Source organism: Sus scrofa, chromosome 13 (assembly GCF_054392235.1).
Source record: "Sus scrofa isolate SSC_HxYL_T2T_F1_AM1 chromosome 13, Sscrofa_HxYL_maternal_Yorkshire_Landrace_v2.0, whole genome shotgun sequence".
NCBI lineage: Eukaryota > Metazoa > Chordata > Mammalia > Artiodactyla > Suidae > Sus > Sus scrofa.
In genome coordinates this window covers 139,108,566-139,131,626 of record NC_139395.1, presented here as the reverse complement: position 1 = coordinate 139,131,626, position 23,061 = coordinate 139,108,566, and the positions used below count along the sequence as shown (strand labels likewise).

Sequence of the window (23,061 nt, the reverse complement as noted above, 5' to 3'; positions counted from 1 at the left end):
GCTGTGGCATGGGTTTGATCCCAGGTCTGAGAATTTCCACATGCTATATGCATGGCCCCCAAACAAACAAGAACAACAACAACAAAACCCCAAATATGTGCAATCTTAATCAAAATAGAGAAGCTACTTCACTTCCTTCAATAACACAAAAATCACTTAGATAATATCTGGGCAAATTATTCACTGTACTTCTGTTAGCATTCCCATTTTTGCAAATATTAATGCATTTGATTTCATATGAGTTGGGGCAAGTCAGTTCACTTCTCTTGCTGGGCTTCTTGACTCTAAACAGGGATGATAATGCCAATTTCTGAATAGCTGTGAGAATTCAGTAATGTATTAGCATGAGACTTGTTGCATAGTAAATACCTGTATATGGTGACTTTAGTTTGTGCTATAGCATGACTTCTCTCAGCATCTGATTGGACCGGGGATGGACACTTGACTAGAGTCACCCATTCCTAGTATGTATTTGAAATTTGTTGGATTTGAAATGATGATCTGGCTCAATCCATACCCCCAAAGACTGAAGAAAAGACCAGTTGTGATGGGTGTTTGTGCTGGTAGCTCATGTGGCATTGGGACCAGAATAGCTACCACATCCATCAGTGACCTGGAATTATGAGATTAGCAACTCAGAGGTAATCAGAGAAAAAGAAGAGAATGGAGCAGACATGCAGAAAGACCTGAGAGAGAACCAGGTTCAAGGTGGCCTCCAGGTCCAGTTCTGATGAGGCCTCCTTGTACTTCAGTCCGGGAGAGGACTATGTGTTCCTACAGTAAAATTTCCTTTTATTTGAATTAACCTGTATTGTCTGCTAGTGACAATTACCACCAGCTACCCAGGCTCTCTCTGTCACCACCCATACCTAGTTAGTTGTCAAGTCTTGCTGGTTCTGCCTCCAAAATAACTCTTTAATAATTTATCCCCTTTTTTGCTCTTATATAGGCCCTACTTTGTCACCCTGCTTTTTATCTGTAGTCCACCTACTACACTGGACTTTCTAAAATACAGACCGATTCTATCCATCTCCCGTCAAAACTCCATCAGTGAATTCTCATTGTAATCGTTGTTTTCATCTTGTACTCACCATGGGAGGGGGGAATGTAGCAAGAGGGAGGAAGAGCAGGTGAGGCCGTGGCAGCTCTACTTTAATATGTTCTTTGCCATCCAAATGAGAGTTTATTAAAAATAAAAAATGGTATGGCTGTTTACAAAATAGTCTGAAAGTCTCTGGCGCTCAAAATAAAGTCCAAATGTTTTAGTATTTCACCCAAGGCCTTTCATGAATGGTCGCTGCCTACCATTTTATTTTTTTAATTATTTTTTATATTTTATTTTATTTTGTTTTTTTGTCTTTTTAGGGCTGTACCCACGGCATATAGAAGTTCCCAGGCTAGGGGTCCAATCGGATCTGTAGCCTCTGGCCTACACCACAGCCACAGCCACGCCAGATCCAAGCCGCATCTGCGACCTACACTACAGCTCATGGCAACTCCAGATCCTTAACCCACTGAGCGAGGCCAGAGATCAAGATAGATACTCATAGGTACTAGTCAGATCCATTTCCACTGAGCCCAACAGGAACTCCCTGCCTACCATTTTAAATTCAACTGCCACTTCCAGCATACTTCCTACACCCTATTTAGAACTTCCATGTCTCTGAACACAGCAAGTCATTTTACTCCTATGGGCCTTTGGATGCTGTTGCCTAGGCCTGGAATGCTTTCTTTATCTGATCTGTTTGCATAACTGCCAACATCAATCAAGAATCTGTTCAGGGGTTCCCGTCATGGCGCAGTGGTTAACGAATCCGACTAGGAACCATGAGGTTGTGGGTTCGGTCCCTGCGCTTGCTCAGTGGGTTAACGATCCGGCGTTGCCGTGAGCTGTGGTGTAGGTCGCAGACATAGCTCGGATCCCGAGTTGCTGTGGCTCTGGCGTAGGCCGGTGGCTACAGCTCCGTTTGGACCCCTAGCCTAGGAACCTCCATATGCCGCGAGAGCGGCCCAAGAAATGGCAAAAAGACAAAAAAAAAAAAAAAAAAAAAAGAATCTGTTCAAACTACACTCCGCTAAGATTTGTGTGCCCCAGATGGAGTTCTTTGTTCCTCTCATGCTGATAGAATTTAAAGATCTCTTCGGTAGGGATCTCACTGGATTACAGTTATTTGTTTATCTTGTCATTTTAGTACATAGATCCTGAATTCCTTGAGGACAACTATGTCTTACTCAATTTGCATAATTCATCACTTAACACTGCTCATATCACAAAAGGTATCTGTCAAGTGAATGAGCCAAGTTATTAGAACGTCTGCCAACTCAAAGCTTATTCCCAAAGTTACAACTTCTTTTAAATCTGGCTACTGTTAGATTAGTTGACTTACTTCATCCAGTGAAATTTGAAATTCCTTCTATAATTTAAAAAAGTAAATAAAGAGTTCCTGTGATGGCGCAGTGATTAACGTATCCGACTAGGAACTATGAGGTTGCGGGTTTGATTCCTGGCCTTGCTCAGTGGGTTAAGTAAGGATCTGGCATTGCCATGACCTGTGGTGTAGGTCACGGATGTGGCTTGGATCTCGTGTTGCTGTGGCTGTGGTGTAGGCCGGCAGCTACAGCTCCAATTAGACCCCTAGCCTGGGAACCTCCATATGCTGCACGTGTGGTCCCAGAAAAACACAAAAAGACAAAAAAAAAAAAAAAAAAAAAGGAATGAAGAAAGTAAATAAACCCAGTGCTTCATGATATGAATGTCCAAGGTGATTATTTTTATGCTTGATCCAAAACTATTAGAATATTTACTAACTGTGTGACCTTGGGCAAGTTTCTTAACCTTTCTGTATCTTCATTTCATCTTCTATAAAATGAACATGGTAGTGGCATCTATCATAAGACTGTTGCTAGGATTAAATATGCTGAATTTTATATAACAGTGCTTAGCACACACTATGGGTTAGCTATTAGTATTACTTTTGAGTTAGCTAAGGCAAAGAGAGTCTGTTTATAGCTATCACATACACAGAAAGTCTTTAAAAGGTTTATATAGCCATCTTACATGCTTTCAGGGGATGAAGCAAAGTATAAATACAAAATATTTAAAATATAAACTTTAAGATCTTGTGGAATCTCTTTGTTCTGTTAAGAGTGCTTTCTTTTGATATTTTTTAGAACTGGAATGATTACAGTCACCAAGCTTTTGTCTGTGATCATCTGTCAGATCTCCTTGAGCTGCTTTTAGATCCAGAACAACTCACTGCATCATTTCATTCGACCCACAGTAGTCTAGTCTCGCGAGAAGCTGTTGTGGCTCTCAGCTTTCTTATTGAAGGTACTGTGAGTGGAGCCAGGAAGATCTATCCACTTTACGAACTTGCACTGTGGCAACCACTGCATGCAGAAACTGGCTTCTCAAAGACGTCTAAGGCCTTTTCTTTCTACAAGCTGGAAGCCTGGTTGAGAGCCTCTTTGACTGGGAATCCATTTGGTACATCGGCTTGCCTCAAGTCAGGGAAGAAATTGGCTTGGGCTCACCAAGGTATTTATTAATATTTTAATCTCTATTAAATTGAATGACAGGTTAATAAGGAACCTAGTGTTTTCTGGTATATTAATGATTACACATCTTCTGTGGAAAACCTAAAAAATATTGCTACTATAAGAGAAAAAAAGGGAACATCTCTTTTGTATCTGACTTTTTCTCTCAAGGCAGGAACCATCTCAGAGTCTTGATTCAGTAGTCCAAGTTGTTTTGGTTGCAGTTGACAGAAACTCCAACTTTAATTAGTCCTTTCTTTGCTCTGCTCTTCTTTCCTGACTCTTTTTCCCTCTCACTCTCCTATACTCATTTGCTTGCAGCTTTCCTGTTTTCTGTGCACCTTAGCAGAAACTGGCCATTTCACAGTTACAAGCTCAGAGAGTTGGTGTGGAGATAAAGTTCTTTTTAGCTATACAAACACAAGCAGCCCAACCATTTCTAAACTGGAAACTTAAATTTATAGTAGAGAAAATCTGATTTTGGTTGCAAAAGTATGTACTTCTGATAGTCCAGTGATGGCTAAAGGGATAGGTTCCAGGTACTCCATGACTTCTTGGGGCCTAGGTATAAGTTTTAAGAGAAGAGAGACTCAGATATAAATTTAAAGAGAGGTATGTGTTTCCTGAGGCAAAATTAATGGGGAAAAAACTTAGAATATACTTCTATAATCTCTGAGTTTCAAAGATAAGGAAAGAATAGGTTCTGTGTAAATGTAAAAAAAAAAATAATAAGTTTTGTGTCAAATTTTTCTAATGCTGAAAACCAGAAAATAGTTGAGCATCATCTGCAGAATCTGGAGCAAAAAAGATTGTGATCCAGGTATTTTATAGCCAACCAAACTATTGCTCTAGGTCAAAGACTCAGATACATAAGGCTCCTATAAATATATAGGAGATACTACCTAATTCTTGATGTTAATAAAAGAATATAGGTGCAATTAAGTTTTGAAACATTATTAGGGTAGGTTCTAGTAGGGAAAAGAAGGACCTCTAACAATTATGGGATTATACCAGAAATGTGGTAGACAGAAGGATTACAAATAATTTTTATCTTTTACTACTAGTATTTAAAATTTGTCTGCAGTAGCCATATATTACTTATCTAATAAGAGGAAACAATAAGAATTGTTTTAAAAGAATAGCACACTATGTGACCACTCTCCATCTGGCCAGTTTTCTTTATAAGGGTGCCCTGATGGTTTGCAGGGAAGTATTCTGCAAAGGCAGTGACATATGGTGGGACTGTGTTAGGAGAGCAGCTCACACAGATACTTTTGAGTGTGAGTTTGTGCCAGGCACCATGTCCAGTAGGAAAACGTGCTCTCAGTTAGTAATGACCCAGGGAGTAAAGACATGAACCCAAATAGAATTCATGGGATGATGTGGTAAGTAACTTAGGAGGGGTTCAGAATGAGTTATTAGGGCAATTTAAAGAATTTAAGAGGTGGGATGATAAAAATTCAGGCAGGTTGGAAAAGATACTTGAGTTCGGCCAGCTCTGCCACTTATTAAAATGTCACATGACCTTAGGCACATTATTCAACTTGAAGGGTAGATATGAAAAAAAAGTCTTAGATCTATAGTTAATCTTGAATGGATTATAGATTTAACATTTTTTTAATTAGAAAAAAGTTTGAAATATTGCAAACATATAGAAAGGTACAGAGAAGAGTATAGCAGACACCTCTTTACCCAACAGCCAGATCTAATATTTTTTTAAACCTCACATGGATATAATTTTAGACGTGTAAACATGTGTGACCTCATGTGGTTGATTGTTTTTCTTTGAAGCTATCTCAGTTGTTGCTGTTTTTCTTACATAGTTGAAGGCACGACCAAAAGAGCTAAGATTGCTTGTAACACTCACGTGGCGCCTAGGATGTACCGCATGGTGGTGATGAGCCAGGTTTACAAGCAGACATTGGCCAAGAGCTCAGATACTCTGGTGGGGGCACATGTGAAGATCCACCGTTGCAATGAGTCTTTCATATACCTGCTCTCTCCCCTACGGTAAGCTCTGTCTACATAGTGTTCTGACATGGTGACATTTTCTTTGGACCGGGATTGGTCCTTTTATTTGCTGTCAGAGAAGAATATTATAGTCAAATATAATTGTTTTCTTATTAAAGGGTGTTTACCTCATTTTTCAGATCTGTGACAGTTGAGAAGTGCAGGAATAGCACCTTTGTCCTGGGCCCAGTACAGACTGCCCTTCACCTCCACAGCTGTGACAACGTTAAAGTCATTGCCGTTTGCCATCGTCTGTCCATCTCTTCTACGACAGATTGCATCTTTCACATTCTGACACCTACGCGCCCACTTATTCTCTCTGGGAACCAGAGAGTAACTTTTGCCCCTTTTCATACTCATTACCCAATGCTGGAGGACCACATGGCCAGGACCGGCCTTGCAGCAGTGCCTAACTATTGGGATAACCCCATGATTGTGTGCCGGGAGAACAGCAACACAAGTGTCTTCAGACTCTTGCCACCGTGTGACTTCTATGTATTTATTATTCCCTTTGAAATGGAAGGGGACACAACAGAGATACCTGGGGGTCTTCCATCTGCATATCAGAGAGCACTGGGCCAAAGAGAAAAGAAGATACAGATCTGGCAGAAAACTGTGAAAGAGGCTCGTTTGACAAAGTGAGTATCTTCTGAAGTAGTTATTTCTCTTAGGTAAAACTACGTGGGAAAGCGAATTAATCTGTATGTGTTTATAGCTGTGATCAGTAATAAAAAAGACCTGGTGTGTCTTTCACTGAGGTCAGTATTCCAGTCAGTGTTTGGTTGGGCGATGGCAGCAAGTGGATGCTCATATAGTAGAAGCTTAAGTTTAACTGGCAGGAAAAAAAGAAAAAAAAGGAGTTACAATTGTGGCTCAGCGGCTTAAGAATCCAGCTAGTATCCATGAGGATGCTGTTTCAATCCCCAGTCCCGCTTAGTGGGTTAAGGATCCAGTGTTGCCTGCTGCAAGCTGTGGCATAGGTTGAAGATGTGGCTCAGGTCCAGTGTTGCTGTGGCTGTGTGGTGTAGGCCGGCAGCTACAGCTTTGATTTGACCCCTAGCTTGGGAACTTCCATATGCCTCAGGTGCCCCTCCAAAAAAAGAATTTAAAAAATTCTTACTTTAACTAGACCTCTGGGTTTTATTAGATTTTAAGATTATTTTTGTTCTACAGGTAGCTGTGTCTGTATTGTAGCAAAAAGTACTCTGACTCAGGAATTAGTACTGACCATGCCACTTATGGTATGATGTTGAATGTGTCATCTGACCTCTCTGGCTCTTAGGTGTATCATATATAAAGTATGAGTATATTTTCCACATGATGAGGTTGCTGTGAAGATTTAGTAAGATAACTTATAGGAGTGACCTGTGTGTAAGACGCTATGGTGTGTGTGCTATATTGAGTGTAAGACATTCTGCTTAGTGGTAAGTTTGTGAGACACATCTCTTATGGGTGAGATTGTTTACCCAGAATCTCTGACACCTGATCTGATAGAATTAACTTATGTCCAAGAGAAATTGTTGAAAAAAAAGACTTGATCTAGCCATGGTATTTTCCGGAAGCATTCTTGTGGCCTATGGATTCGGGAAGGAGGTATATAATATATGGTTACACAGTTACATCTAGATTCTTTAAAACAGTTGCTACCTGCTAAAAATATACAGATCAACAACAGTCGCAACTCAGGCTTTACTTGGGAACCCACTGTGATAATACTGTTATCTGTAACAAACATTCTTCGACCTGGTTTGTATCCCATGGATTGAGCCGCTAGGATACTACAGATCATTCTCAGTTTTGCAGAATAACGATGACCATAATAATAGGTAATATGCAGTGAGCACTTACTGTGTGCCAAGTACCATTCTAAGTGCCTTCAATGTTTTAATGTATTTATTCTTCCTAACGATTCCCTATCGCAGATGAGGAAACTGAGGAACAGAGACATGTAAATAACTTACCCAAAGTCACTCAGGAGCGGGGATTTGCACCTAGTCAGCCTGGTTTCTTAGTGTCTTTTCTAGAAGTGTTGTCATAAATAATATAACCATTATAATGACATGATATAAAGTGGATCATGGGGAGAATATTCTTTTAAAGCAGTTCTGCTATTTGAATGCTCCTGGTGTTTAGATGCCTAGATTTTCTCACACATATGAAAAGCTTGTACAGGTGTGCAGAGTCTGGAATGTGGTAAGTGTTTAATGAATGTGGACTCTGAATCACAGCGTATTCAAGTGGTGAGATCCATGATGACACCAGAAATAAGGAAAAGCATTGGGAATATGGAAAGACAGAAGAATTATTGACTAATTTGACAGCAGGAGTTCCCCCTGGGTGCAGCAGGCATGGATTTGATTCCCAGCCCAGCACAGTGGGATAAAGATCTGTTGTTGCTGCAGCTGTGGCATAGGTTGCAGATGCCACTCGGATTCAGTCCCTGGCCTGGGAACTTCCATTTGCTGCGGGTACAGCCAGAAAGAAAGAAAGGAAGGAATGAAGGAAGGAAGAAAGGAAGGAAAAAAAGAAAGAAAGAGAAAAAACAAATTGCCAACATGATCCTTTAAATAAGTGATTCAATTATGTCATTTCCCTGCTCTGGCTCCTCTGATGGCCCCCCCCATCATACTTAGAATAACATATAAAACCCTCACAGTACCTACAGGGCCCTATCTGCCTCATTTTCTGCCATCCTTTTCCTCACCCAGTGCTTCCCTCCATACTACAGTCTTCTTACTGTTAGTCGTTGCCCTCCAGCCAAACACCTCCAGGAATGTATCTGCAGAATAAAGTTGGATATTATGACTCATTGCAAGGAGGGAGAGAACCAGTTTCATCTCCACAAAAGCGTGTTTGAAAGAACTGCTAATTGGATTTTGGCTGTGTTAGGTGTTTTGGGGGAGGGTTCTGGGAAGCAAAGCTTTGTTGTGGGTTGGATGCAATCTGGAAGTGAGGGTAATTCTGTGTTTTGGCATCATAACAACTTTTATATTAAAGATGAGAAGAATAAAGGGGCTAAAACTTTCATTGTAAAGAAGTAGCAGTCACTCATGAGCCAGGAAGGGCTGGTGTTCAGTCATTTTTGTGGTTTGGACCCCAAAATGTTTTTGGTTTTTGTCTGGACCTGAGATATGATTATGAGTGGCTTTGTTTTTGCCTTGATCTGGCGTCATCCCATAGTGGCCTTGTCTACGGTCAGTGTTCTGTGGCGTTGTCTGTGCCCAGCAGAAGAGCACCTTGGCCAGGCCAGGTCCTAGCTGCGCCCAGGCCTAGCTGATGGTGCTAAGCTAGCTCTGACTCTCAGGAACTTCCTCGCTCTTGCTTAACCTGAACATGTTACATATTCTCACTTTAGAGCCTTTGGGCTTTTTGTTTCCTCTGCCTGGAATGTTCTTCTCCAGATATTTATTTTGCTTAATCTATCACTTCATTCAGATATCTGTTCAAGTGTCATCTTAGGCTTCTGTCTGCCCATCCTTTTTCTTTTTTATTTTTTCTTTTTTTTTTAATTTAAAATTTCCAAACTTTAATTCTTTGGATGCATCCAGTGATTCAGCAACAAGAAGGGAGTAGCAATTTTTAGCCCCTGTTAGGAAAGTGTAATCAGGAGCTTACAGAGGTTACGGCACGTTAGGTGTAGGACTGGTACCAAATTCCAAGGCTTTGGATTCCTCATTTGTCTCCTCCATCCTGCCCAGCTTTGGAGCATGTGTAACTTTTAGGAAATATACATGTTCAGTCCACATTAACACAATCCATTCAACATACTCCTCAAAAAGTTGCTGCCCATCCTTTTTCTAAATTAGCATTCCCAAGACTCTCACTTTCCTTACTCTGCTTCATTTTTCTCCAAGTTCATCTATATTTATTTTATGTATTACCTATCTTCCCTACTAGAATGTGCATTCCACAGGGAGCACAGACTACATAGATCACAATGTGAATGGTGCCCTCTGGAGTCGCGCAGCGCATATTCTGCCCGGACAGAAACCTTTTCTCTTTTCTTTACACATTTATTGCCCGTTGTTCTGAACACTACCCAGCATCACGTGGTCCTTAGTAAATATCTCGAGTGAATAGACACAGAAAAACAAAATAGGTAACTACTGATAAGTTTTTACAAAGAAGGAATTGTATCTGACCAATCTTTTTTTTTTCCTATTTTGCTGTGTTTGTGGCATGCAGAATCCAGACCAGACTGCTGTGGCTTGGGTTGCGATTGCAGCAACCCAAGCCACAGCAGTGACAGCACTGGGTCTTTAACCCACTGTACCACCAGGGAACTCCTGAGCAGTCTTTTTTTTTTTTTTTTTTTTTAAGTGGTGGTGGTGATCCATTGTACAGAACTGAACAGAGCAGTTACTTGGAGAGAACAAATGGATAACTAGAAATAATTTAATGTTTATCCCATTAAAATATTTTATAATCACTTACAGCAAAATTAATGTGAATTAGTTTTCTTACATGTTTTTGCTCTCCTTTGCAATTTTAGGGATCAAAGGAAGCAGTTCCAGGTACTTGTGGAAAACAAGTTCTATGAGTGGTTGATTAATACAGGACATCGTCAGCAGTTGGACAGCCTTGTGCCTCCTACAGTGGGCTCCAAACAAGCAGCAGGATAAAACTTCCTCATCAAAATGCTGGTAGGCATTTATCATGGAGACCACTTAAAATAAATTATTTTAGGGAAATCATATAAACAAACCAAAAGAACACATAGAATATTATGTTACCAACCATTGCTCATTTTTTTCCACCACTCCCACCAGTGCATATAGATTTTTATATACCCATATTTACCACATTTTATAGTGAAGAGACCAACCAAAATATTCAGGTGGAACCTAGAGAGTTATAGGCAAATATAGTAGCCAAATTTGTCTTCTTTGCCTCTTGCCTGGCACAAGTTGTTCTGTATTTCCCCATATGCAGTTTTAAGTTTTACCTTTTCTAACACATTTTTCCTCTTTCTCATCACCCCACACACAAACCAATTAATAAATTAGCTAATCTTTGTTAATAGCACATACGAGCATTGGAAAATGACAAGAGTTAATCCACATGAAGCTTTGAGGAGTCCCTGTCATGGCTCAGTGGTTGATGAACCCAATTAGTACCCATAAGGACCCGGGTTCGACCTTGGCCTTGCTCACTGTGTTAAGGATCCAGTGTTGCCATAAGCTGTAGTGTAAGTTGCAGATGTGACTTGGATCCCGAGTTGCTGTGGCTGTGGCGTAGGCCGACGGCTACAGCTCTGATTCAATCCCTAGCCTGGGAACCACCATATGCTGCTAGTGTGGCCCTAAAAAGACAAAAAGAAAAAAAAAAGAAAAAGAAGATTTGAATATTGAACTCTAAAGGACCTACAGATTCAATAGAAGAGAACATGGATATAGACAGATTTCCTGGAAGTTATTTAATCCCAAAACATAGTATTTTTTAATAGAAATTAGCTTATTATGCTATTTTCAAGTAATTTTAAAGACTAACAATAGAGGGAGTTCCCTGGTGACCTAGTAGGTTAAGGATCTGGTGACGTCACTACTGTGGCTTGGGTCACTTCTGTGGCAAGGGTTTGATCGCTGGTCCCAGAACTTATGCATACCACAGATGTGGGGGAAAAAAAACAAAAACAAAAACTAACAATAGAAAAACAGACAAAGGACATAAATAGGTAGTTCACAGAAAAATGCTTACACACAAGGATGCTCACTGTCACTTAAAGAATTGTACGATGCTATTTTTCACCTATCACATTGGCAGTGATCAAAAACTAGTAGTATATAACACTGATAAGACATTTCACTTACTGCTGGGAAAAGTGTAAATTTGTGCAACGTCTTTGGAGAGAATAAATTCAGAATTAAAAATGCACACACTCTTTGACTTTGCAATTTTACTTCTTAGGTTTATCTTAGAGATACATTCACATATATAAAGATCTGTTTAATAAGAGATTTTCATTGCACCATTATTTAAAATAGCTCTAGGCTGTAAACAAGCTACATGCTTCTCAGTAGGGCTGGTGGCTAATGAACTGAGTCGTGCATGCCACAGAATGCATCTTTCAAAAAAATGAAGTACATCTGCATGTGCTGATACTGAATGATCTCTAAGGTGGGGGATGAGAGGGTGCAGGTAAAAGGCAGAGGGAATAAAATGTTGTCTTGTATGTTTGAAGAGAGGAAAGGGATAATCACGCCATTTATGTGCTGATTATATCCCTTAGAAATTTATGAAAGGAGGAGTTCTTGTGGTGGTTCAGTGGTAAGGAACCCAATTTGTATCCATGAGCATGTGGGGTTTTTTTTTTTGTTCTTTTTGGTTTTTTTTTTTTTTTGTCTTTTTGCCGTTTCTAGGGCCACTCTCGTGGCATATGGAGGTTCCCAGGCTAGGGGTCTAATCAGAGCTGTAGCTGCCGGCCTGCATCAGAGCCACAGCAACGTGAGATCCGCGCTACATCTGCAACCTACACCACAGCGCACAGCGAGGCCAGGGATCAAACCGCAACCTCATGGTTCTTAGTCGGATTCGTTAACCACTGAGCCACAATGGGAACTCTGAGCATGTGGGTTTGATTCCTGCCCTCACTCACTAGGTTAAGGATCCAGCGTTGTCGTGAGCTGCAGTGCGGGTTGAAGATTTGGCTTGGATCCCATGTTGCTGTGGCTGTGGCGTAGGTGGCAGCTGCAGCTCCAATTCGACCCCTAGCCTGGGAATCTCCATATGCCATGGGTGCAGCCCTAAAATATAAATTTTTTTTTTTTTCGAAAGGATATAAAGAAATTGTTAGCAGTGTTTGTCCTTGAGGATTGAGACTGGGTGTTTAGGGTAGGAGAAGTAATTCAATTTTTATTGAGATATAATCCACATGCCATAAAATTCACTTTTTCAAGATGAAGAATTCAGCAGCTTTGATTATAATCACAAGTTTGTACAGCCATCACTATTAACAAATCCAGAACATTTTCATTACCCTAAGAATAAGCCCTATACACATTGGAAGTCACTCCCAATTCCTCTAACCCCCGAAACCTCCTTTGCCTCCTAGTCCCTGGCAACCACTAACCTACTTTTTGTTGCTTGATTTTTCAGTCTAGACATTCATCTCCACATAACCACGCCCACAGCATGGGGAAGTTCCTGGGCCAGGAGAAGAACCCACGCCACAGCAGCAACCCAAGCCACTGCAGTGACAACACTGGATCTTTAACCCACTGCACCACAAGAGGATTCCAAATTTTTTGTTTATTTTTTTCCCTTTTGGCCATGCCAGCAGCATGTGGAAGTTCAAATCTGAGCTACAGCAGTAAGAATGCTGGGTCCTTAACTTGCTAAGCCACCAGGGAACTCTTGGACATTTCATATAAAGGGCATCGGACAACCTGTGGCCTTTGCGTCTGCCCTCTTTCACTGAGCATAATGTTTTCAGGGTCCATCTGCGTTGTAGCGTGTGTCAGTAGGTCATTCCTTCTTATGGCTGAATACTAATGTCATTGTATGGAGAGACACACTTTGTTTATTTGTTCATCAGTTGATGGACATTTGAGTGGCTTTCACTTTTCAGCTGTTGTGAATAATGCTGCTGTGTGTACTTGCGTGTACAAGTTTTGTGTGGAGATGCTTTTATTTCTCCTGGGCACACTATACAGCGGCGTAGAATTGCAAGGTCATACGTTTCACTTTTTGCAGAACCACTGAACTATTTTCCAAAGCTGCGTAAGTGTATTCTTTGTCGTTTACTTTTAATAATTATTTACATTTTCAAAGTGTGTATTACTTTTCATAAAAAAGAATTTTGCAATATGTAGCTAATAAATACTGAGACAAAGAATTGGAAATTTGATGAAGATTATCCAAAGGAAATGGGAACTTTTATAAAAGGATAAAAATTTTAGTTTAGATTAATCCCCGTAGCCTGCTACTTTATGTCGATGTTTGAATTTCTTTTCTTCTATTATGAACTAATGTGACCCTCAGAGAAAGGAATGTAATTAACTTTTAATTTCACATATTTAATCACCCTAAATTATCATCTGATCTTGATGTATGTGAATTTATGAAAAGGATTTTTTCCCTGCTTCTGCATGAAGGCAATAGAAAATAAAGTTATTAGGAGTTCCCATCGTGGCGCAGTGGTTAACGAATCCGACTAGGAACCATGAGGTTGCGGGTTCGGTCCCTGCCCTTTCTCAGTGGGTTAACGATCCGGCGTTGCCGTGACCTGTGGTGTAGGTTGCAGATGCGGCTCGGATCCCGCATTGCTGTGGCTCTGGTGTAGGCCAGGGGCTACAGCTCCAATTCGACCCCTTGCCTGGGAACTTCCATATGCCGCGGGAGCGGCCCAAAGAAATAGCAAAAAGACAAAAAAAAAAAAAAAAAAAAAAGAAAGAAAGTTATTAGTGTTTTTCTTTTGCATCTTCAGGCCCTGGAAACATGAGGATGAATGGGGGCTGGTGCACGTGTTGAAACAATACTGGGAAGGACTTCTTGCTGCTTAAGACACTTTGGGGCTTTTTCTTCTTATTTAAGACCTTTCCTTAAGATTCCTCCCAATCTCATTTGTTACTGTTTACTCTGAATTTTAGCTAAACTTCTGACTATCATATAAACATATTGTTTATAGAACATCAGAAGGCTCATTTTGTGATGCTAAAATGAAAAAGTTGATGAAGGCATTGTATATATGGTAATGTTTGAGTGATTGTAGATTTACAAGCATCCTTCATATTTTAATTTGTGTAATGAGAGGGTTTCATCCTTTCTAGGGTTAAGTTAAGTGTTTTATAGTTCTTTATAACTATTTAAAAGGAAATTGCTACTCCTTTAAAAAAAGAATTGGAATGAAAGTATGATTTTCTTGGAGCATAAATGTAGCAGGAAGAGTTTTATACAAAGATATTTTAGTCCTTAAAGTATGCAACAATGAAATTTTGTAAAAATTTTTATTTTTTATTTCATTTTCTGCTTCAAATTTTCAATAAACAAATTCTAAAAAGTAATTTTCTCCTTTTGATAAAAAGATGAAACTTTACTTTTCATTTCAGAGAGATTTCCAATGTTATTCTGTAGCATTCTATCCAAGTTGAGAAATCTGTGTTCTTTAAGGTAAAGAAAAACAAGGATCAATTTAATAAAGTGAATCTGATTCCAGATAAACATTGTTTTCTTTGCTTTTTGGCCACTTAATTAGTAATTATATCCAAAAAAGGCTTGCTCTCTTATTTTCAGAAATGAAAATTAATCCTCAGAATGTGTTTTAATTCTAACTGAACATTTTATATTAAGATGAAATTCAAGCAAGCAGAGAATTACCAAATAAAGAAACACTGGAGTAATAGAATTGTGTTTTGGACATTGCTATTGGTTACTGAAATTAATGGCATTAATTAGATACTTTCTTTTAAAGTTTACAAAATTCAGAAAACTAAGCATACAACTGAATAGTTTGTTACTCGACAATCTTCTTATCAAGGCACATTTGTCATTTTCTGAACTGACCATAATATATTTGGGAGGCATCCCATTTACAAAAATATTTGCTGGAGGCTTTGTCAGTGGAAAGATGAGGAAGTCAGACTTTTGAGAATATATTTGACCAGGAAAATTAAAATGGAGAAGAATTGACTTGTTGTTTCTTTGAGTTTACATAAGTTGTAATCTCATTCCTAAAATCAGAGGTATATTAAACGCCAAAAACTGTTCTCTGCACAGGTTCCAATATGATATCATGGCAGAGAAACTAGCAGGTGGCAAGATGGTCTTAGCTAAACCTTTGCAGATTCAGGATTCCCACAGTAGCTTTCTGTTTCTTGGGCTACACACTGTAGCACCCTCTCTTGTGGCTTAGAGCCTTTGTGTATGTTTTGAAAAAATTTCAAACTGGAAGAACAGTTGCAAGAATATGAATTCCCACATGCCTTTTGTCTGGATTCACCAATTGTTAACATTTTGCCACATTCACTTTACCACTCTTTATATAGTGTTACTGTTTTATTTTTGTTCAACAGTTTAAGAGTAGGTTGCAGACATCTGGAACCTTAACGCCTAAATACATTAGCATGTATTTCCTAAAACCAGACATTCTCTTACGTAGTCATAGTACAGATGATTAAATTCATAGTACAGATGATTGAATTCAAGTTTAACATTGGCACAATGGTATTACCTAATATATAGTCTAGGTTAAAATTTTTCTAATCATTCCCCAAATGTCACCTGTGTTGACTTTTTTTCTGAATACAAGATTGTGCACTGATTGCCTTTAGTTGTCAAGTCAATTTTATTGCTTTGGAACATGTTTCGCTTCTGTTCAGAATTAGAGGGTGGTTTTTTGACGCATCTCCTGCAAATTCTGTTGAATTAAAAAAAAAAAGACTGGGGATTTCAAGGTGGCTGCTTGCTAGAAAACAAATTACTCAGGTAAGAAAAACTTTTTTGTTTTTAATTTTGAAAAATTTGGCTGGGTTTTGGTGTCTTGACTCAGCAAAGTCTATACTGCAGCAAGGCTTGGTAAGCATTAAAGGGGGTACTGAAGCTTTCCTTTATTTCATAATCCTGATTGTTTTTCTAGAAACCATCAATAGCCTCTAAATGACTGACTCAATTTTTGGATCCTATTCTCATGACTAAGCAAATGTTTGATTTGAAACCAGCCCAGTATAAATGTCTCTGTGCCTCTAACTCTGTAGCTATTCCTGGCTTTCAGCACTGGGGAAACCAATCTATGCACCCAAAATGTCTAAAGTTGGAACCAAGGTAAGTAAACAGTCATGCTGATTTCTAGCCTACCCACTTTTCTTATCACCTAATGATGCATTAAAAACAAACAAACAAAAAACATGGAGAAAAGCTTTTGTTCCTGTGCCTGGAAGTGAGTATGAAAGTGGTTAGAAGGCTGGGATTGGAGAAAAGATTAGGGAATGCTTATTATATTTTCTGCTCTAACAGACTTACCAGATAGTTTATTAAGGGTACTTCTTCATGTGCGCTTCTGTGTTGAATCTTGTACATGTATGAAATGTGTAACTTTCATCATGATTTCTGCCTTCCAGCAACTAATCTTTGAATTTCCACAGGAATAGGACATGCAGATGAGAGGATTATATGGAGTAGAAAACTATCTGTATTCAGTTAAAATTTTGTCAACCACTAATACTGTAAAAGCCAAAGCGGATGGATCAACCAAATGAAATAAATCCCACATATGCCCTTCACTCAGCAGTTACCCTTATCCCTCTCCCCCAGTAAATTGCTTACTTAGATTAGGAAAATTGCTTCTAAATATTGATTCACACTTGTTGGACTGGCAACTGGTTCTCTTTGGGAATGAGGGGATATACCTTTATTCTCTTTTTAGTTCTTCCACTGACCATAGGTCTAAAGCAAAGACTGGTGCCTGATAGTTTCCTCCTAATGTTTTACTTTGAAAATGTTAAAACCTGTTGAATCTGAAAAGGATAAGAAAGCAATGGTGAATGAATACTTATGGGTCCTTCTATTCTCTGGTTGTTTACATTTTGCCATATCTGGTTTCTTTCTGTCTCTCTTTCTCTTTTCATTACACCATTTGACAATAAATAGCAGACGGCATTGTACTTTTGCCTTAACATATTTAGGCATGTCTTTCCTAAAACAAGGGCAGTCTCTGTATAAACACATCATTATCATGTCCCCCACATTCATTAAAATGTAATACCTAATATTCAGACTATATTCACATTCCAATTGCCCCAAAAATATGCTTCATGGTTTTGGCTTTTCTCCTGATGTGGGACCCAGTCAAGAATAACTCACTGCATTTGGTTAAGTTTTCTTCTTTTTTTAGCCTCTTTTAATATAGACTAGTTGTTGTTCTTTGAGACATTGACATTTTCAGTTTCTATAAGACCAGGTGGCTTACAGAAAGTCCTGACATCTGAATTTGTCTAATTGTTTTCTCATGTTTAGAATCAGACTAACCACTTTGGCATGAAAGCTACATAGGCAACATCAGGCACATCCCATCGCATTTTTTTTCAGGAGGCACCTGTTAACTTGTCCCATAATCGGTCAGTCCCTGATTTCTTTTTTTTTTTTTTTTTTTTTTTTTTTTTCCCCATTTGGAAAATAGAATAGCCAGACTTGCATCCAGGTTTGAGGAGGAAAATGAAGATGTCTTCAGTGCTCTGAGGTTTGTTAAAAATATGCCATGAAAATCCCACTAAAAAGAATTGGAAGTCCTTAGAGGGCTAGTAGCCACATGCCTGAGGGGAAGCTGTTACAGAACACTGCCCCCCACTTTCAACGATTTCCAGAGTAGGAATAGTGTATGTACTCTTTTATTACTTGTTGGTGGTCCTGTCACTTAGTTACAAACTTTTGCTTGCTAGGCCAAAGGAGATGGTAATTTATTCCTTACTTTTTCACTTATTGCTTCTCCCTTTCTCACAAGCAGTTTAATCAGAGGAGTTATGGGCTTGGCAAAAGCAATGCATTTTACCAAGTGTGTTTTTATTACCCCTGGAATACTCAAGACATTTTTTCCCTCTGCTGTACTGGATTAGTAAGCTATTCTTCCTTTTTCTTTTCTTTTTCTTTTTCTTTTTTTTTTTGTCTTTCTGTCTTTTTAGGGCCACACTTGTGGCATATCGATTCCCAGGCTAGGGGCCAGTTGGAGCTGTAGCTGCCTGCCTACACCACAGCCACAGCAACAAGGGATCTGAGCCGCATCTGCGACCTATACCACAGCTTACAGCAATGCTGCATCCTTAACCCACTGAGTGAGGCCAGGGATCGAACCTGCGTCCTCATGGATGCTAGTCAGGTTTGCTCACTGCTGAGTCATGATGGGAACTCCTAGGCGATTTTTCAAAAAATAATTTGAAAACTAGAGGAATTTTATAATAACTTCTAGGAAAATCTCCTGCACATTTCTTAGCCTTCTCTCCAAAATTTGTCACCCTAGTCCCAACCTCTCAGCTGACCATAACGCGGATTCCTTGGTCCTTCTACACCCGCAATTGAGTAGAGGATTGACAATCTCTGGACCCTGAGATTTGGAAGTGCTCCCGCTGAAAGAAGAATGGGGCCCTGGGGCTCAGTCATGATTCTATGGCAACACTAGTGCTTTGTTTCAACTTCGGGACAGTTGGCCGCTCTGCTGGGAGGATAACCAGCAAAGAAAAAAATCATCCATGTTTCCACTTTTCAGATTCTGAAGTCAGTCAGGCAAATGTGCAGAGGGTTAGGAGGTGTGAGAAACAGGAAGAAAAATGATAATGATTTCCCATGGCATATCCCTGGCAAAGCCTGTGTGTGTGTGTGTGACTAGTTGGCCAAAAACCAAAGGTAAATTGAATTGAAAGTTAGACTCCGTCCATCCATACTTAGAAAGGTTACCTTGATTTTCCTGAAGATCTTGCCACAGGTTTTAGGAAAAGCCAGTAAGATTCAGGAGCAGTCTTTTTCCATTTCTAAAAGTAAATGGTATATGTTGAACAGAGCTAGCTGTGCCAGTAGGAAGACAGCAGAGGGATATAAAGAAAAATAAAATGAACCACAGATCACTATCCAGGAGTTTGCAGTGCTGTCCACGGGCATGCCTGCAACCAGCTTGTAACTAGCTTGTGACCTTAGGCAAGTCATTTAACTTCTTTATCTGTAACAGCTGTAGCAGAAGCTTATTGGCAATCATGGGCTAGCTAATAAAACTGCTTTACTGAAAACACTGTGCCGATAGACCCTCAGAACAACCCTCTGCAGTGAACAGTGTTACCCAGATTTAACTTAGTGGTGCCCGGATTTTGTTTTCTGTTAACTGGGGTACCTACCATGTATCTCTAAATCTGTGCTAAGCTAAAATGGGGAAGGGAGCGGGAAGGGAAGAAAGGAGAGGAAGTAGATGATTTAGGGGTGGGAAGGGTAAGGAAGCTTTTAGGGAATAGGGAAGAAGAGTTGAGAGAAATGAGCGCTGTAGGAAGGGGAAAGGGTACAGCAGAAGGAAATAACAATTCGTAGGTCACGATCTAGAAGGACTCACCTGGGATAGAAAATGTTTTATGCCCAGCTATGAGTCATTCTTAGTTTCTTCTTTTCCTTCATTCCCTGCGTCTCAGTCACCAAATCCTCATTTCTTGACCATTTCCTCATTATCATTCACATGGCGGTTGCCTTTGGCTGGCCCTAAGCATCTCTTACCTCTGCCCATAGCAACCAGCTATTTCCAGGCACAAACCACCACTTTGCATTTCCCACATGGTCATCAGAGAGACTCCAGCATGGGGTCACTTCATTTCGTAACACTCCCACCGCATACTCAATCTACACCAGGCTTAATGAACTACTTGTCCCATGGCTGTGATTTTTCACTCCTTTATTCCTTTGAACGAGCTGTCCTTTTCCCTCTGTTTCTGGATGCCCCCTACTTACCCTTCAGTCCTCACCTCACAGATCCTCTCCAGACTGCTCCTGCCTTCACCTGGCTCTGCTGCTTTCATCTGAAATGGCTGACATGGTGTCACCTTCTAGACCAATAAAGCAAATTAGCCACAAGGTGGCGACACAACATCGGAGAAGTAACTGCACCAATCAATGACACAAGCGGATTTCAGTTTAACCTATGAGGGGGCATTGATCTTGGATGTGGAACTGTCAGGCAAGAAGGGACAGATTCTTCGGTCCATTTGGTCTAGCAGTTTTCCAAAACCCCATCATGAAGCCCTGGGCGTTCCCCGGGAACTCTACCACCTGTTTCAAACAGAAAAATTTATTTTACAGCTAGAGCTTCAAATCTAGTGCAATCCTTTTATTTAACAAATGGGAAGCTGGAGCCCAGGGCGATGGCATGGCTGAGGTGGTCAGGCTGATCATAGAGACGTAGCTCTAGAGCCCAGTATTTTCCATTTCTCAGGGCCTCATACTTCCCAGTGTGCTCACTGGCCTCAGAGGTTTACCCCAAAGACTGTGGTGCAACTTGGTAAGAGTTTGAAGCAAAGGACATTCTTGCCTTGTCATTTTGTTACTTAGCAACTACTATGGGTTGGCAAGAAAATAATACAAAACATCATATGTTTTTTCATGTCTGTATTTCTATATCCATTTAAAATAAGCTCTAGGGAGTTCCTGTTGTGGCAAAGTGGGAACAAATCTGACTAGTGTCCATGAAGATGTGGATTCTATCCCTGGCCTTGCTCAGTGCATCAGGGGTCAGGCGTTGCCATGAGCTGTGGTGTGGGTCGCAGACGTGGCTCGGATCTCGCAGTGCTGTGGCTGCGAGTAGGCCGGCAACTATAGCTCCTATTAGACCCCTAGCCTGGGAACTTCATATGCCACATGTGCGGCCCTAAAAAAGCACAAAAATAATAAAATAAAATAAAAAATAAAGCTAAGGTCTATGTTGTGTTTTTCTCTCTATATTTCCCATATCACCTGGAAGCAATTTCTGCATTTGAAACTCACATTCTTGCAGCATTTGTTGAATGTTTGTCAAGTGCTGGGTACAGGTGTCCATAGCTTAAGTAAGGCTTGGCCTTTGCCCTTGGAAGAAGGCTAGTAGGAGTTGGTGGGAGAGACAGATCTAAAAGTGGAGAACTTGGAGTTCCCGTCGTGGTGCAGTGGTTAATGAATCCAACTAGGAACCATGAGGTTGCGGGTTCGATCCCTGGCCTTGCTCAGTGGGTTAAGGATCCAGCGTTGCCGTGAGCTGTAGTGTAGGTCACAGATGCGGCTCGGATTCTGTGTTGCTGTGGCTCTGGCGTGGGCCAGTGGCTACAGCTCCGATTCGACCCCTAGCCTGGGAACCTCCATATGCCACGGGAAGCAGCCCTAGAAAAGGCAAAAAGACTAAAAAATAAATAAATAAATAAATAAATAAGCATACTTAAAAAAATAAAATAAAATAAAAGTGGAGAACTTATACTGTGATAAGTACAATGAAAAGGAAGCCATGAACTTGAGTCTGAACCTGCTGGATTACCGAGGAGCACTCTTCTATTTTATTTCATTTTAAGTCCTCATTCTGGTTGTTGACAACTCAAGCTGTCTGCTGGAAGGCAGAGGTTGTGAAATATGGTAAGACTGTGTGTTTTCTCCTCAAAATGGAGGAGAAAGGAATATCTAAGGCGCAGAATGTGTTCTTCATTCTCATTTTTCTATGAATAGACTCTCCTAACCCCTCAGTTCTTCCCCCCCCCCTTTTTTTTTTGATCTTTTTTGTTGTTGTTGTCTTTTTTTAGGGCCGCATCCACGGCATATGGAGGTTCCCAGGCTAGGGGTCTAATTGGAGCTGTAGCCCCTGGCCTACGCCAGAGCCACAGCAATGCGGGATCCAAGCCGCGTCTGCAACCTACACCACAGGTCACGGCAACGCCGGATCGTTAACCCACTGAGAAAGGGCAGGGACCGAACCCGCAACCTCATGGTTCCTAGTCGGATTCAGGAACTGCTGAGCCATGACGGGAACTCCAGTTCTTCCCTTTGTTTGCCCTGTATCTCAGATTACTTTCTATGAAGACAAAAACTTTCAAGGCCGCCACTATGACAGTGATTGCGACTGCACGGATTTCCACATGTACCTGAGTCGCTGCAACTCCATCAGAGTAGAAGGAGGCACCTGGGCTGTGTATGAAAGGCCCAACTTTGCCGGGTACATGTACATCCTACCCCGGGGCGAGTATCCCGAGTACCAGCACTGGATGGGCCTCAACGACCGCCTCAGCTCCTGCAGGGCTGTGCATCTGGTGAGTCTGGAGGTAGCGGGGTCCCTCTCTCTCACTCTGTCTGCCTCCCTCCCTCTCCCTATGGTTGTTTTTTTGGTTTGGGTTTTTTTGTTTTGTTTTGTTTTTTGTTTTTTTGCTTTTAGGTGAAAGAGTTTTCTTCCTACGTCCTACCTCTTCATGGGTGGTTGTCTCTTGTTGGCTGCTGAGGCTTCAATAAACTCTTAGGGCAGCTCATCCTAAGACTGACTACACTACCTATTTGCGTGATCCTTTCTCTACCTCTTGTGTATTTTAAGGAGTTGAGTTTTTCTTGGTTCGGTCAGTGCAAATGGGGAGGCGAGTTCAGATCATCTCCCTGTCAAGGTGGTGAACCTCGCTGTTCTCTGAGCCCCTGGTTTGCCATTGATTTCCGTCATGCTTGCTGTTCCTTTGCCCCCGTGTCTTTTCAGTCTAGCGGAGGCCAGTATAAGATTCAGATCTTTGAGAAAGGGGATTTTACTGGTCAGATGTATGAAACCACTGAAGACTGCCCTTCCATCATGGAGCAATTCCACATGCGAGAGGTCCACTCCTGTAAGGTGCTGGAGGGCGCCTGGATTTTCTACGAGCTGCCCAACTACCGTGGCAGGCAGTACCTCCTGGACAAGAAGGAGTACCGGAAGCCCATCGATTGGGGTGCAGCCTCCCCAGCCATTCAGTCTTTCCGTCGCATTGTGGAGTGACGATGTGGATGGGGCCACAAGCTTCTTCCTGGGGGCCAAATGCTGGCTGGCCTTGTCGTCCAAATAATCATCATAAATAAAACAATTGGCATGCA

General features: G+C 40.7%; 2 protein-coding genes and 1 long non-coding RNA gene across 6 annotated transcripts in view; 2 read left to right on the top strand and 1 right to left on the bottom strand.

The window, feature by feature from the left end:
• Window positions 1-14,175, top strand: part of TBCCD1 (TBCC domain containing 1) — a 22,249-nt gene extending 8,074 nt beyond the window's left edge. Inside the window, exons 4-8 of one of the 3 annotated variants that reach the window (XM_005652366.4) lie at window positions 3,172-3,538; window positions 5,361-5,547; window positions 5,688-6,185; window positions 10,040-10,190; window positions 13,973-14,175. In XM_005652366.4, coding sequence (XP_005652423.1) covers window positions 3,172-3,538; window positions 5,361-5,547; window positions 5,688-6,185; window positions 10,040-10,169 — 1,182 coding nt within the window. In that variant the 3' untranslated portion in view covers window positions 10,170-10,190; window positions 13,973-14,175. Of the gene's footprint in view, window positions 1-3,171; window positions 3,539-5,360; window positions 5,548-5,687; window positions 6,186-10,039; window positions 11,422-13,972 lie in introns of those variants that run through there. The other 2 variants (XM_021068227.2, NM_001243469.1) reach the window with 2 other exon arrangements.
• CRYGS (crystallin gamma S) lies at window positions 10,056-23,061 on the top strand. 2 transcript variants are annotated; one of them, XM_084990633.1, is made up of 3 exons: window positions 10,056-10,190; window positions 22,023-22,265; window positions 22,694-23,061. In XM_084990633.1, exons 1-3 carry the CDS (start codon window positions 10,185-10,187, stop codon window positions 22,964-22,966), a joined length of 522 nt encoding a protein of 173 aa, XP_084846759.1. In that variant the 5' UTR covers window positions 10,056-10,184; the 3' UTR covers window positions 22,967-23,061. The 2 variants fall into 2 exon arrangements, with proteins under 2 accessions (XP_084846759.1, XP_001926182.1); XM_001926147.7 differs by lacking the exon at window positions 10,056-10,190 and adding an exon at window positions 16,121-16,305.
• On the bottom strand, window positions 14,479-19,696 carry LOC110256382 (uncharacterized). The gene is made up of 3 exons (XR_014824497.1): window positions 19,568-19,696; window positions 18,928-19,001; window positions 14,479-16,997 (listed from the first exon to the last, which is right to left on the bottom strand). It is a non-coding gene; the product is annotated as an uncharacterized LOC110256382 (long non-coding RNA).